Consider the following 15,490-nt stretch of genomic DNA (forward strand, 5'->3'; position numbering starts at 1 on the left):
TGTTCTGAGAGCTTTTAGGTTGTCCTTAAAGCACTTTGATCTCTCTGGAAGTGGGTGCTAAGTAAATAAAAGGTACTCTTATGTGTTCATCCACAAAAGCATCGGTGGATTCCAGTGCTGATAAACTCTCATAATTCACTCGACCAGGGGCTGCCCTGTAAACAGTGAAAAGACGTAAAGAGAATCCACTGCTGGCTGTACTTTTCATCTGCATATTGGAGGATTCAGTGACTTGGTAGCCACAGGAATGAAAACTAGTGACTCACAAGAGCTCTGCAAATAGTGTTATTTTTCATTTCCCTGTGGTGTTGCTATTGTTCTCAATTTTATGGATCATACAAGTTTTCACCAGACAACCTTGTTCTTCCCCCGCTGTTTTGAAACCATCCCAAGTGTAGCCCAGGGCTGTCGTCTCCCATTGGGTCAGTGTGAGCTCAGCCCAGCTCCTCAAATCCCTCGGTTCCTCTGGTCTGTCTGGAGTCCCTGTTGGAGCTTTGTTGTGGGAGAGGAAGGCAGAGAGCCCACGCCTTGCCCAGACAGTCTGAGGCCTGGCCGTGGAGCTTGCAGTTCCCTAGACACTCGGAGTTGGACTTGGCCAGCCATTCCTCTGTTGTTACTTTTCAGAGGTAATAAGTGAGATTAATTGCAGGCCAATCTCCAGAAGAGAAGGTAGTCAGGGCCAAATGCAGTCACATGTTTAGAAACCTGAGGTGTGCCTCTGAACAAGGCCGATTGAGAATGATACAATCCACAATGCAGGTACCAAGTGTTTGCGACCTCTTTTTTTCTTAAAGGGGTTGTATTTGACTTTTATAATACCGATGATGTTGTTGTTATTTAGTAGCTCAGTCATGTCCGAATCTTTTACGACCTCATGGACTGCAGCCCACCAGGCTCTTCTGTCCGTGGGGTTCTCCAGGCAAGAATTACTGGAGTGGGTTGCCAGTCCCTTCTCCAGAGGATCTTTCTGACCCAAGAATGGAACCTGCGTCTCCTGTTGCAGGCAGATTCCTTACCACTGAACCACCTGGGAAACCCCTAGATGCTGATACTTGGCTATTAAGCTTTTCTTTAGCCAATGAAATGGCTAGGGTTTTTCAAGCTACCTTTTAATTATCCATTTGTCTGGGCACTCGGGGAGTTATTCAGAGCTGAGAATTGATGTTGAGAGGTACCTCCTCATTACTGCCAGCCTTGCACGGAACTGGACCACGTCAGGGAGGAGCACTTTCTAGGTGAGGAGTGCATCTTTCTTTGGGAGACCTGGAAGGGTTACTGTAAAGTTTTGGCTGCTGCTTGGAATGATTTGGGAAGAACAGGGCCTCAGACAGCTTGGCAGGAGCCTGAAGCTCTGTTTTTTTCCAGTCCAGCCCTTCCTTGTGGATCGAGCTGTCAGGGAATCCCACGAATGTCTGGCTTCTGCCCCTTTGTATGTTTTTCCAGCATTTGTCATTGAATTATTTTTATCCATCTCTGGCTTTTTCACACACACAACCTGGGGATTTGTCTGTTCCTCGATGTTAAAGGTGTGGGGGAGGTTGAAGGCACAGCCCTGAGTCTGTTCTTCCTTTTTGTGACATCTTGGACCTAGGCTCCTTTGCCGGGTGGCTTCCACTCTGGAAAACAACTGTATTTTAGAACTTTAAATTCAGTCCTGGGGAATGGGTTACAATGAAGCCACAAATCTTGGAAATTTGGGTGCTATTTCACATTACCTTGTTCTTCTGCCCACTTACTTTTTAATAATAAATTATAGTCTGGTCCCTTTCTTTTACCTAATTTTTTGGGACCAATTTCCAGAGGTTTTGATACCAGTTCAGCTAATACTTTTCTCCCTTCTTTTAGATTATTTTTTTTATGAATGTTGGTAGAGACTCAGGACTCTGACTTCCCACCTTTTCATTTTTATTCAGTCTTCAGAAATACTGAGTTTATTTTCTTTAAAAATGAGCCCTCTATTCATTTTCTGTGTATCAGGCATTGTGTTAGGACACACAAACCTGGGGATTTGTCTGTTCCTCGATGTTAAAGGCATGGGGGAGGTTGAAGGCACAGCCCTGAGTCTGTTCCTCCTTTATGTGACATAATGGACCTAGGCTGCTTGGCCAGGTGGCTTCCACTCTGGAAAACAACTGTATTTTAGAACTTTACAATTTAGAGTTCTAAAACTGTATTTTAGAACTGTAAAGCTGCTGTGGAGTCCTGACAAGTAAGACCGAATTGTCCTGTCTCCTGGAGTTCACTGGCCAGGAGCTGTCTTCTGCTTTCAGCCTGGCACACACCACTTTGTCGTTGTCGTTATTGTTGTTTAGTCTCCAAGTTGCTCTCGGTTCTTTTGTGAGCCCATGGACTGTAGCCTGCCAGGCTCCTCTTCCCAGGCAAGAATCCTGGAGTGGGTTGCCATTCCCTTTCCAGGGGATCTTCCTGACCCAGGGATTGAACCCGAGTCTCCTGCATTGTAGTTGGATTCTTTACCACTGAGCCACCAGGGAAGCTCTGCAGGGCACTGGGTAGGGTCTAAAAGACTTCCAAGACCTGTTGTTGGATCACTAAATACCATCTGGCAGCAAGAGGGAACCACATACATGTGGAACAGGAAGCAGCATCAGGCAGCATATAACAAAGATTTAAATTTGTGACACAAGCAAGTAGAAGAAAGGGAATGCAGAAGAGGATGTAAGGATTGACCCTGTCACACGCTAGAATGTGGCTGAACCTTGAGGACATTGTGCTGCATGAAGTGAGCCGGTCACAAAAAGACAAACACTGGAGGATTCCACTCCGATGAAGTATCTAAAGTTGTCTAAATCGTAGAAACAGGAAGTAGAAAGGTGATTGCCAAGGGCTGGGGGAACAGAAGATGGGGAGTTAGTGGTTAATGACTATAAAGTTTCAGTTTTGCAAGATGAAAATGTTAGATCTTTTGCATAGCAGTGTGACCATACTTAACACTACTGTACTCATAAAAATGGTTAAGACAGCAAATGTAAAGTCATACATTTCTTTAAACCATGATAAAGAGACTAGGAGGAGGAAGATTAGGTTTTAAAAGAGAGTCCCATAGTTAGGCAAAAAAATTTACCAGAATGGTAAGGCTTTGCCTCCATTCTCTCCCTTTAGGGAAATTATTCTGGAACCAGTCCTTTAAATTATTCTATTGATATATTCTTTAAAAGCAGATTAACTTTATAGGAAAGGGGGCCTTCAACCTCTGTTAGCAAGATGGCATGGTGTAGTGAAAAGAGGAGGGACTTTAGGATTTGCCTTACTGAGTATGTGACCTCGGGCAAGTTAACCTGGCTTCTCTGAGCCACAGCTTCCCCGTCTGCTTAAAAACACAGATGATAATACCTACCTCATTAAGTTGTTTCAAGATTTAGTTGAGTTGTGCATGTCAAAGTAGCCAGTATAGCGCTTGGTTTGGGTGGAGGTTCTTGATACCATTTAGTTCCCTTCCTGTGGGGGAAAAAAAAAGGAGAAACTTAAAAATTGGACTTGCCTGGGATCTGGGATTCCTCCACTCCTTGTTTTAGTATCTAGTTTAAAGGAAACTGGCCATGAGCCACAGGCAGTGCCCTGTGGAGCGGTGTTGCAGAGATGAGGCCGTTGCAGCTGAGGAGTGGAGGGTATCAGAGTGGGGCCAACAGGAGAGACTCTTTCCTTTGACCCCTCTGTTGAAGGGTGACTTCTTTCTACTCAACAGGCCCTTCCTCTCTGCTATCTTCTCCCCAATGTTGAAATTTCCATTGCGGCTCAGTGTTCCAGCCAGTAAACACTCATATTTTCCATCCATCCTGGGGGTCGAGCTTTGGGAGAGCTTTTCTCTGGAGGAGTTTGGAGCTTATAATTTTGTACTTTATCCTGTTATATAAACAACACTCTGTAGCCAAAGAGCACAATCACAAAAAGAAACCACTTTGGGGGTGGTGGTGGTGGGGGGCGGAGTGTGGCCTAAAAGCCAGAAGGAAACTCATTTGTTCGGAGTGCTGCCGAACTGATCGTTCTCTCCTTGTCCTCCCTCCCTTCCCAGAAAATGAAGTTCACCTGACCACCTTCCTCCTGAGTTTTAGCTTTTGCCACTCCTCCGCCTCGAGTCTCGCACGCCTCTGGCACACGCGTGATCAAGGCGCAGAGTCCTCTCTGCTGCTTTTCTCGCTCAGCCAGACACGCAGCCTCTCAGGCATTAGCTCCGTGGCGGTTCGGGCCCCGGGACGGTCTCCAGTTTCCCCCGCACCCAGAGAGCCGAGCGCCATAGGCGTCCGTGCCAAGGCCAGCATGGCTGGACTTCTGCCTCTTTGAAGGAATGTTGGTAACAACTTTGGAAGTGTGTCAAAGCTCGCTGGCTGGACCTCATACCGGGGCCCAGGCAGAGGAAGTTTGGGAATGTTTGGGCCCAGACTCGGGCGTGAAAGACGGGGGATCTTTTCTTATCTACACGTCAAAATAAAACGCAGCTCACTCTGTGATTTGCCAGGGTCGCATGCTTCCAATTTAGGTTGCTTCCCCCCACCCAGCATCTAAGGTAAACCACCTTACCCGCAGTTCCTCAGGATTAGCACACACACCTGCACACTCAGACACATACAAAGCCACTGTTAAAGGCAAGACCCTTTCCTTTCTAGCCACTCGCTTTGTAATTTGATATCCATCCACAATTGATGATTATTTTGGTTTTAAGGGGACGGAATGACAAAAGTCCATGCACAAGCAGAATGAGACTCCTTTTCTAGAATTCGAAAGTTTTATCAAAGCTACTTAATTCATGTTTCAGTTTAATTCTCACGCAGTGTTTCTATCATCTTTCCCATGGAACTGGTTACCAGCCCTGACAGAGTTGAAAAGATGCACAGTGGTGAAGAAACACTGTATCTTTCTTTCTGACTGCTGCAGAGGAACATTGATGATCCGTGTTACAGGTTACTTAAGGTTGACTCAACACGTTTAGGACGACCAGCTGCCTTCCCTGGAACCTTTAGCTAATAAAGACCTCACCCTACCCTCCTGTCCGTCTTACTGCTAAAAAACTCTCAGCATGTTACTGACCAAATACAAAGAAGATGTCAATTCTTTAAGTTCTAGGGTTTGAAAGGCTAAAAGGAAAAAATCCTCGATTCTATATTTTAATAACACGATAGACTTGTAGTATCGAATTCCAGGAACGGGGGAGCCTGGTGGGCTGCCATCTATGGGGTCACACAGAGTCGGCCACGACTGAGGTGACTCAGCAGCAGCAGCCGCAGTAAAGAGTCTCTCATCCCTGCAGCCATTTTGCAGAGCAAAAGTTTGGTGTAAGTTCTGGTTTGGGTGTAGGTTCTTGGTACCGGTTCTTTCTCCAGAAAAGAGAGTAACACAAAATTAGACTCGCCTGAGGTACAGTGCTGCTGCACCGCTGAGTTGATGTGCAGCTGGCCACCGCAGAGGTGGTGTTGTATGTATCACAGTGGAGAAAGCAGTTATACCTAATCTCTGAGGCTTACCTCACTTGCTTTTATTGTGAAGTGAGGATCCATATATTAAAATTTTGATTACAATTAAAATGCTTATAAGGAAAAATAGAGAAGCTCCCCTTAAAAGGTAACATTTTAATATGGAACCAAGTGTTCTTTGGGAGATGAGAGTAGGGCTGGAGGTGAGAGAGGCAGTATATGAGAGTTTAGGAATTCAGAGTGTCACATGGCAGGCCCAGGTGTTCGTAATAAGTAACAGCAGAACTCTTATCCTAATTGGACCATTCTTATACTTTAGAGGCAATAAAGGGATGTTTTTTAGCCTTCATGAATTATCAGGCTAAGACTTGTATTAATTTGGCTTCAAAGCCAATAATTAATGCCGTGTTTGCCTGGTTTTGTAAAAGAAGTTTTACTGTCTTTATGTGATGAAAGTGAAATATGGATGCATCTCAGTAATGTGACGATAATCTAGAAATCTTTCGATGAGAAAATCAGGCTTTCTGGTACCACAGGTAAGGAAACCAGAGTTGGGGATAGTAATAAGTAGGTTGTACTTAAAGGCTACAGGAAATCAAAGTGTGTTCTTGTGAAGGTGGGTTGCACTAAGGAAAATTGAGTAGATGAAAAAATCTGCCTATGTTATTAGTGTTCTCAAATATCTTGCTAGCTGCTTGAACCCAACACTGACATTTGAAATACAAGACCCTAAGAGAAGAGTTTTGTTACCTTCTTCACCAAATATTTAGTATATTGAAATACTTGAAAAGAAAGGTGAAACTGGTAATAAGTAATGTTCCAGCTGGGAAATGGCTTCATCTGGTAGTTGTTAAAACAATGTTATCCTTAAAAAGTTAACATGTTACCAAATATCTCCGAAATGCAAGGCAGGGGGCTGACACTGAAGGAAGTAATAGACAGGGTCTCTCTGTCCGCAAGGAGGAAATTTGATAGTCATTTAAGTTATTAACACAAGCAGTGTAAGGCAATGTGTACTTAATTGAGGACAACGAGGACCATGCTGTGAGTGGTACACCTTCAGAGGAGAAATAGGTCACTCTGACTGGAGAAAGTGGCAAAAGCTTCGTGGTAAAGAAACATGTGTGAGGTGATTCTGGAAGGGCAGCTAAGGCTTGGGTAGGCAGAGAGGCTAAAGTTAATTGGTTGAGAGACAATTGCATGCTTGCTTTGTGCTTGACTCTATGTGAGCATCTATGAGATCAAGGAATGTGTGGCCTACTCATGTACGTTTGAGCTGACACTCAGCAGGACGGTCTGGAGAATACTTCCCTGGGAGTTTAATTATTTTGGCACATGAAGCACAGAGCAAGTGATTAAAGTGGAGGGTATGTGGGGTCAGTGTGTGCATGCATGCTAAGTTGCTTCAGTGGTGTCCGACTCTTTGCGACCCTGTGGATTGTAGCCCACCAGGCTCCTCTGTCCATGGGATTCTTCAGGCAAGAATACTGGAGTGGGTTGCCATACCTTCCTCCAGGGGATCTTCCCTGACCCAGGGGTAAAACTCATGTTTCTTACATCTCCTGCATTGGCAGGCAGGTTCTTACCACTAGCGCCACCTGGGATGCCCTTATATGGGCTCAGAGGAGCTTGCAATTCAGGAAAGGCCTTAGAGATGGGTGGAAAGATCAGGCTCTGCAGAGGAAGGGTTTAAATACAGTCCTAGGTTATATATAGGCTACAGACTGGTGCAGGAAAGGGGAGGGAGAAAAAGAGAGGTACGTACAAGGGGTTTCAGGCATTTTCAAGGGACTATCAGTAGGAACCAGTCTGGCTGATAAAATGTATTAGTTTAAAGTGATAGGAACGGAAATCAAGCTGGGTCCTAACTGTAAAAGAGTTTTCAGTTCATTCAACTATAAAAGTCTAGAAATTGATGTTGGGGCTTATGAAGCATCAGTCATACTTTCTGATTCCTCCAGGCCACAAGTAAGTAAAAAAAATATAGAAAACAAAATCAAAGATAGCAAAAATACTGATTTATTACTGATAAAGATAAGCTGGAGATTATGTCTTGAAAATATGGTACAAATGGGCTTCTACTTTTCAAGGCTAAATTTTTCTAACTTATCCTATTTATTTTAAAGATTTTCTTTGTATTTTTTTAATTCTGATAATGATAACAAAAGTTTTAAGGAAGAAATAAAGACCTTCCAATATACCACAAACACAAAAAGAAAAACAAAACAAAAAATAATTTTCAAAGTGAGTACCTGTATCTGGCGCCAGTCTACCTTTCCAATTTTATTCTTCACATATTTAGTTCCAACCAAATGCAATGGATCAAAATGGTACATTTTCCTATCCTTATACCATTCTGTAATGCTTATCCTATTAGTTTCCTGTGATTACTTCACGAAAGTGTAAGCTGTCTTATTCACTATTGTATCCCAGTGCCTTGGTAAACAGTAGGCACTTAAACATAAAGAACAAATATTAAGTAAAAGAAAGCACGGATGAATGAAGAGAATCCCTGCTCCTCACCTGTGTCTTTGCATGTCCAAACTCTTTCCTCCTACAGGGCTCAGCTCAGCTTAGGCTTTCTGCAACCTTCCCTGATGACATCCCAAGAAAACATCGTTAGACTTTCTCTTCCTTCTATTCCTCATCCACCAAACGCATGTTCCTAAAAGATATAATTCAGAGGAAGCTCTGGCTTAGTGTCCAGTTTTAATTCCCAGAGAACTGATCTTTGTGGCTCTTCCTAGCCTGATGATCCGAGCACTAGGGAAGGAAGCCCTGTTTCTTCTCCACTGAGTTCAGAGCTCACACAACCACCTTCCCAAGTCACCAGGTCCTCTTCAGTTCTTTCTAGTTATCTAAGATCAAAAGTGCCCTACAAGCGAAAGGCCCTCTGCCTTGGGAGGGAGAGGGTGGGGAGAGGTGCTCTTGGAAGAGGCAGGCTGTGAAAGAAGAGGAAAAGGCAGAAACCCTTGTTTTTACCAACATCCTCCCCACCCCACCAGACCCATGGAATCTTGAGAGCCACTCCTAGAAGATATTTAGGGGTGAAAGGGCATCCAGCATCTTTGACAGCCCAGTGTAGGATGGCTGTCTTCTTACTTTCAGCCTTTTCACATTGGTTGACTAATAAGTTGGCATGTTTACTGAATATGTGTATGTGTGTAATGTTTCAGATTTTTGGTGTTCTTTGCAGTAGTTCCTCTCTCCTCTCTGTCCTCTATGTGATAGACTTATATTCGGCCCTTCGTATCCACAGGTCTGCATCCATGGATTGAAGTATTTAGGGGAAAAAAAAAAATTCCGGAAGTTCCAAAAAGCAAAACTTGAATTCTCTATAGTCCAGTAACTGTTTACACAACATTCACATTTTATTAGGTATTAGAAGTGACCTGGACTTCCCAGGTGGCGCTAGTGGTAAGGAGCCTGCCTGCCAATGCAGGAGGCTTAAGAGACGTTGAGTTCAGTCTCTGGGTCGGGAAGATCCCGGGGAGAAGGGCCTGGCGATACACTCCAGTGTTCTTGCCTAGAGAATCTGTCTGTTTCCCTCTGCTGTCACACACACCACGCCTCCTTGTATTATAGTTATCTGTATACTTGTCTCACCTCCTGTATTGGAGTGTAAGCTTTTGAGGGGCAGAGGCTGAATCTTGCAAATCTTTATATCCTTACACTGTGCTGTAAAAAGTGCTCAGTAAACGTTTGGTGAATAACTGGCTAGATCAGTGCTATCCAATATGGTAGCCGCAAGCCACATGTGGATTTTAAAATATTTAAATTAATTAAAACTAAGTAAAAAGAAAAATTCAGTTCCTCATCATACTAGCCACATTGCAAGTACTCAAAAGCCACAAGCAGCTCATCACTACCATACTGGGCAGCACAGGACAAGATGATTGACCCAGAAGGTTCAAATATGTGATAAAGACCCAAACTTGTCAGCGGGGGAAAAAAAAAGTACAAAGAAAGGCATATTCTTGATTAGGCTCTTTTGTTTAGATCTAGAGATTTACCACAGATGCTGTTCTTGAACTAATTTGTGGTACTGGAAGGGGCATATTTTAATGCCTTGGGAATCTCAAAAGCTCAGAGCTTCTGAATTACTAGTGTTTAACCAATTACTAGTGTTTAACCAAGAGCTGGGCTGGCTGAGAGGAAGGGACTTTTTAAGCCGATGCTAACATTATCATTTTATTTTCTGGGATATGCCCATGACGAGATGGTGGAGAGGGGCCTTGCCTCCCTCCACGTACCCAGCCCCCAGCCCTCCACCTGCTTGGCTGGCAGTTCTGACTTGGCTTATAGAGTTGCTATAGCCCTGGGGAACAGAGCCAAACATGCGGAAGTGGTTACGTGTACCAGCTCCCAGGGAAGCTGTGGCTAGCAGAGGGAGTGGGTGGGGTCCTGCCTGATGGCTTTTCAAAGAAGCCAAATCTTTGAAGTTTTGTTTTAGCAGCTGCCAGGTATGCTGTTTCAGCACTTCACAGATTCCCTCACTATGTTCCCATATCACATTTTTTTTTCTTTACTATGTGTGCATAGAATACACAATGGAACTTGCGTGTTGGGAGGGTAAATAGAAAATTGTGGAGTAAGGTGCTAAGCGTACCCACCCCACTCCCCCCTTTTTCTCCCTTTTTCCTGTGACTGCTGTGAAATAGCCCTCTTCCATTTTCAGCTCTAATCTTTTGTGATCACTGCCAAAGGAGAGGCAAACAAGAGTCTTCTTCCATTTTGGAAAAATAGTAAGTTTTGAAAAATTGCTGTTCCTCCATTTCTCTGAGGATTTAGAGCATCGCTCTGATGGTAGAACGTCTCCCTTTTCCAAAAGAACGCGTGACACCCCACCCCACCCCCCAGCATGCAATCCTGACAGCTTTTGGACTCAGAGTAAATTTCCTGAATGCAGATCTTGTTCACCAAGACGAAACAACACCTGGTTTTACGGGTATTCGTTTTCATTTTTGTTAAAGGGTTGCACTTGCCTCTGCTGTGCTGGTGGGGGGCAAGGACTGGGTAGGCAGAGCCGCCCTCTGACGCCCACGCTGAGGTTTTTCTGCCTCTTTGCCCCTTTGCTTAAGTTGTCCTTTCTCCTATCCAGTCTGCGGTGACCCCAGACCTTTTCCCGCTGGCCCCAAATTTGCTCCTTCCCCTGAGCTCCACTCTTGTGGCGCATAGTGTCTTCCCCCTTGTGTGAGTATCTTCTCTGCCTTTGTTCTTGCTCTCCTGAACTGTAAGCACTGTAAATAAACTGTACCTGTGAATGAAAGGCACAGGGTATGTTTTATTCCTACACAAAAGAATCCTGGACCAGTTTCAAGCCCACCTGGAACTTCCTGAGCTAGAGGTAAATCACTTGACCGAACTTCAGCCTCATGTTGCCAGGTGAGGAGCAAAGATGCTCAGATTGTCTTTGAGGGTTCAATGAGATCACCCTTGTGAACATGCCTTGGAAACTACGGAGCACGACACACGACTGGGTCTTTTCAGTATTAATAATACTTCTTATCGCTATAAAACCATACTGTTTGCTTATGCTGCTGATGATGCAGGGTCTAGCCTCTCCCAGAGCTGAGGTACATCCCCAGTTGAAGCCCACATTACTCAGCCTGGCACAGGTTTAAAGCATTAAATGGCCCATCCCAGGCACACTCTTTCAGTCATCACCTTTCTTTCAGTCTTCAGGTTCTTCCTTTCAGACCTGTGGGGTCATTGTTTTTCTTACTTGTCTCTCCCTTTTGCTCCTCTCAGGCTCAGGCTGAGCTGTCTCTTTTAACCCCTCTCAGTTCTTTGAGAAACAGAGTCATCCGGTCCCCTTTCCCTTCGGGCTGGAATTTCCATGCTGGTGGATCCTCCTCTCAGTGTGGCGACCTGCCTCCCGCCACTCTGCCCATTGACAGCACTGGGCCCCGTCCTCATCCTCCCTCTGTCCAGCCCCCCATCTTCATCCTCAGCTTGGCTCAGGGTCCCTTCCTGTTTTCTTCTCTCTACCCCTTGCCTTTCTGCCAGGCTGTATCCCTTTAATCCTCCCTTTCCATTACATCTCAGCTTGCATTTTCTTTTCTCTAGGCTCAGACCTTTCATCCAGAAAGGATGGCCTCCCTTCAAGACTCTGTTTGGTGCATTTCCACATACCTGTCATCCTCTCCCTATCACCTTAAGGCGTCTCCTTTCCAGAAAAAAGTAAATTAAAAGAACACTGCCATTTATTACTACTGTCGTATGGCTTCAGAAAGTCCAAACCCTTTTATTTTAGAATATCTGTGCTCTTCCATTTAAACGTTATGACCTAGTGTTTGAGAGCAGGTGTTCTACAGAGGCAGACCAATTTGGATCCCTCCCCTTTTCAGCCAGAAAATGTTACCAGCCATGTCGCTTCGGGCAGATTCTTTGAAACTATTGTGCTTATCTCTAAATGAGGATAAAATGCTGAAAATGCCTAGGTATGTCCTAAGGATCAACAGAAAATTAAATGATGTGGGAAAGCATTTTTACAGGGCCTGCCAGAGAGTAAGTGCTTGGTAAATGAGAATTAACTGTAAACATATCCACACAATCTATCCATACCCTGCTTTAAAGGTATTAAAAATTGAGGCCCAGAGAAGTTAAGCGGGTTGTGCAAATTCTCCTGCCTACCTGGTGGTAGAGTCAGGACGAGAACCCACTTCTAATTCTCACCCAGCGAATTCTCCATTTGATTCCACTAAGCCCTCAAACAGTAATTCTAGTTTCCTTTCTTTGGGTGGAACGTGGGACTCGTCCAGAGAGAGGAATGTTCATAGTTGGTGCATTTGTTCACTCTGCAAACACTGCCTGAGTGTGACACTGCCAGGCTCTGAGTGGACAAAGACCAGAATGATGACTGGCCTTAACTGATTGGTCCAGTGAGTAAGAAACAGTCGTTGTGAAGAACAGTCACAGTACCAAAGCCTGCCAATGAAAGGCATCCTGGCGTTTCAAGGAATAAGCTTTGTCAGACGAAGACCCCAGTCAGTTTCACAGAGAATGGATTATTGTTTTTCAAGTAAGTGAGACTCAAAGAGCCTGTGTGAAGGCAGGGAGGTACGGACGAGCAAGCCTGAGGGCAGTGTCGTGAGAGCGTGGTATGCACGTGCGGGGGTATGGAGGGTGAGATGGAAGAGTTCAAGAACCTGATACACCATGCTAAGGGGATTTTATCCCGTTATCTGCCCTTTTAATGTCAGCTGAAAAAGTCAATAGAGTTTTGGAGGTTTGTTTTTCCTTTAATGTTTCTGGGGTTTTATATGTAATATTTCCTCTGTCTTTCCTTTCCCTCGTTCATATCTGGCAAATTCTTGCCATCATTCTGGGTAACCCTTATTCTCCACGCCTTCTACTGTCATCCCACACAGAGGCCACCTGCTTGCCTGGAGCTCTGTCATTTACATTGTGTTACAGATTTTCCAGAGAAGTCCAGACTTACTACTTCTTGCTCTTAATGTGGCATCTGACACGAGAGTGTGCTCAACTGCTCAGTCATGTCCGACTCTTTGCGACTGTAGCCCACCAGTCTTCTCTGTCCATGGAATTTTCCAGGCAAGAATACTGGAGTGGGTTGCCATTTCCTACCCCAGGGTTCTGACACATAGTATCCACTGGTTTAACACATGCCAAATGACTTTAAATATCTAGGTTCATAATCACAGACCAGACTTCCACCTAGGCAGCTCTTTCCCTAATACTATCTTTGGTACCACAAAAATTTAGGTGACTTAGGTTAAGACGTTTCTCCTTTAACCAGCCGCAGCTCAACATGCTTGCCATCTTTAGGATTTGAGCTTTGACTTTCTCTAGACAAGAACCTACCCACTCCAGAATTCTTGCCTGGGAAATGCCACGGACAGAGGAGCCCAGAGGGCTATAGTCCACAGGGTCACAAAGAGTTAGATACAACGAAGCACAGACAGAGAGAGAGGAGAAACGCTAAGCTGATTAAAAGCCTGCTATGAGAGTGGTTGTCACTTGTTTTGCATTTGCGGCACATATCCATATGCTAGGATTTTCCTCAACACACTTGAAGGAGTTAAGAGACTCAAAAAACAATTCTAAACCGGGTGAATTCCACATGGTGGAATCAGTTTTAAAGTAGAGCAGTGTCTCACGGAGTCTGTGAAAGTGCTGCGGTTTCACTCCTCTCCTGGTCATTTCTCAGGGCCGTGTGGAGGGGTGAGTGGTATGATTTATTGACTGCCCTGACTAGACTTGAATATACTCACGAGGAAAAGTCACGGTAAAGAATCTGCCTGCAATGCAGGAGACCCGGGTTCAATCCCTGGGTTGGGAAGGTCCCCTGGAGGAGGGCATGGCAACCCACTCCCATATTCTCGTCTGGAGAATCCCATGGACAAAGGAGCCTGGCGGGTCACAGTCCGTGGGGTCATAAAGAGTCGGACAGGACTGAGCGACTAACACTACTACTACTACTGATAGATTTGAAAATACTTATGAGGAAAAGTCTCTCCATAGTCCAGAACACACACAGTATCGGTATTTGGCACCAGCTTGATGTTGCATTTCTCCTCTTACTGCAAATATACCTTGCACTACACCATGCCACCAGCTGTAGCCAGCTCAGGACTCATCTGCCAAACCCAGCTGTTAACACCGTGCTAACATATGTCATTAAATATACTTTATATACTGCTGGTCACACGTTACATGCTTGTGAAGTTTTCCCAGTACCGAGTAGTTGAGCATCTCCCTCGTACGGCGTTAATGAAGAGATGCACCCTAATACAGCAGCCCACCTTCGTGGTCATGCACCCTGACACACACTTTGCTAGGACAGCAGGCTACTCTGACAGGATAATGCATTCAAACTAATTTCTCTTTCCCTTTTCAAATGTATCTAAGTAGTTGCAGAAGTGATCTATTGCTGCCCAATAAATTACCTCAACCTTGGAGCAGCCAAACAGCAAACCTGTCTTTTCTCAGTTTCTGTGGGTCTGGAACTGAGGGGCAGCTTAACTGTGCAGTTCTGGCTCTGGCGCTTTTCACGAGGTGGCAGTTTAGATGTCAGCCAGGAGGGCTGCTGTCGGGGAAGGCTTGCCTAGGGCCAAGGATCCCCTTCGGTGATGCTGACCCTCGCATGGATGATGAGTTCAGGCTGGCTGTTGGCAGGAGGCCCCAGTCCTGCAGCAGACGGACTTCTCCACAGGGCTGCCTGTGTGTCCTCATGACATGGCAGCTGGCTTCCCCTGGAATGAGTGACCTCAGAGAAAGCCAAAAGCCACGTGTCTTTTATGACCCTACGCAGTCATTTTTAAAACATTTTTTCATCATGGACAAATATACATAAAATTTACCATCTTTAAGTGTGCAGTTCAGTAGCATCAACTCCATTGCATTGCTGTGCAGCTATCCCCACCATCTACTTCAGGATCTCTTTTCATCTTGCAAAACTGAACCTCTGTGCCGATTTAAAAAATAACTCCCCATCCTCCTTCCGTCAGCCTGTAGCAAGCATCCTTCCACTTTCTGGCTCTATCAAGTTTTGACTGCTCTAGGTACCTCATGTGAGTGGAATTTATATAGTATGTGTCCTTTTGTGTCCGGCTTAATTCATTTAGCACAGTGTCCTCAAAGTTCCTCCGCATTGTGACATGTGTCAGAATTTCCCTCCTTTTAACGCTGAGTAATGTCCATCATACGTATATCCCACAGTTTGTTTATCCATTTTTCCATTGATGGACTCTTGGGTTGCTTCTGCCTTTTGGCTGCTGTGAATATTGCTATGATTGTCACGGATGTGTAGTTAGTTGCTCATGGCCCTGCCTCCATCTTCTGGGTATATATGCAGAGTAGAATTGCCGAGTCATATGACACTTCTTTTTTTTTTCCCAAGCGTAACTAATTCACTTTATCTTTCTTGTATAAAAACTCTACATGGTGACCGTGGCTGGGCTTGGGTCTTCTTCACAGAGACTCGGACACAGCTCTTAGGTCAGTGAGTTCCTGAGAGGGAGGCTTAGTGAACATGATCTCTTTCTAGAGGTCAAGAGGGTTAGCTGTAGCTGTTTGAGATGGCATCAAAGGTAGATGTG

The 15,490-nt window shown here is 44.8% G+C and overlaps 1 protein-coding gene across 49 annotated transcripts in view; it reads left to right on the forward strand.

Moving 5' to 3' along the window:
• Positions 1–15,490, forward strand: part of TTLL5 (tubulin tyrosine ligase like 5) — a 311,118-nt gene that overhangs the window by 164,012 nt on the left and 131,616 nt on the right. For 15 of the 49 annotated variants that reach the window (XM_027972051.3, XM_060418394.1, XM_060418396.1 and 12 more), the window contains one exon: positions 4,031–4,463. The exons of the other annotated variants lie outside the window; for them this stretch is intronic. In XM_027972051.3, the coding sequence (XP_027827852.1) occupies positions 4,031–4,037 (7 nt within the window). In that variant the 3' untranslated portion in view covers positions 4,038–4,463. Of the gene's footprint in view, positions 1–4,030; positions 4,464–15,490 lie in introns of those variants that run through there. 49 annotated transcript variants of the gene reach the window in all.

This window comes from Ovis aries, chromosome 7 (genome assembly GCF_016772045.2).
Source record: "Ovis aries strain OAR_USU_Benz2616 breed Rambouillet chromosome 7, ARS-UI_Ramb_v3.0, whole genome shotgun sequence".
NCBI lineage: Eukaryota > Metazoa > Chordata > Mammalia > Artiodactyla > Bovidae > Ovis > Ovis aries.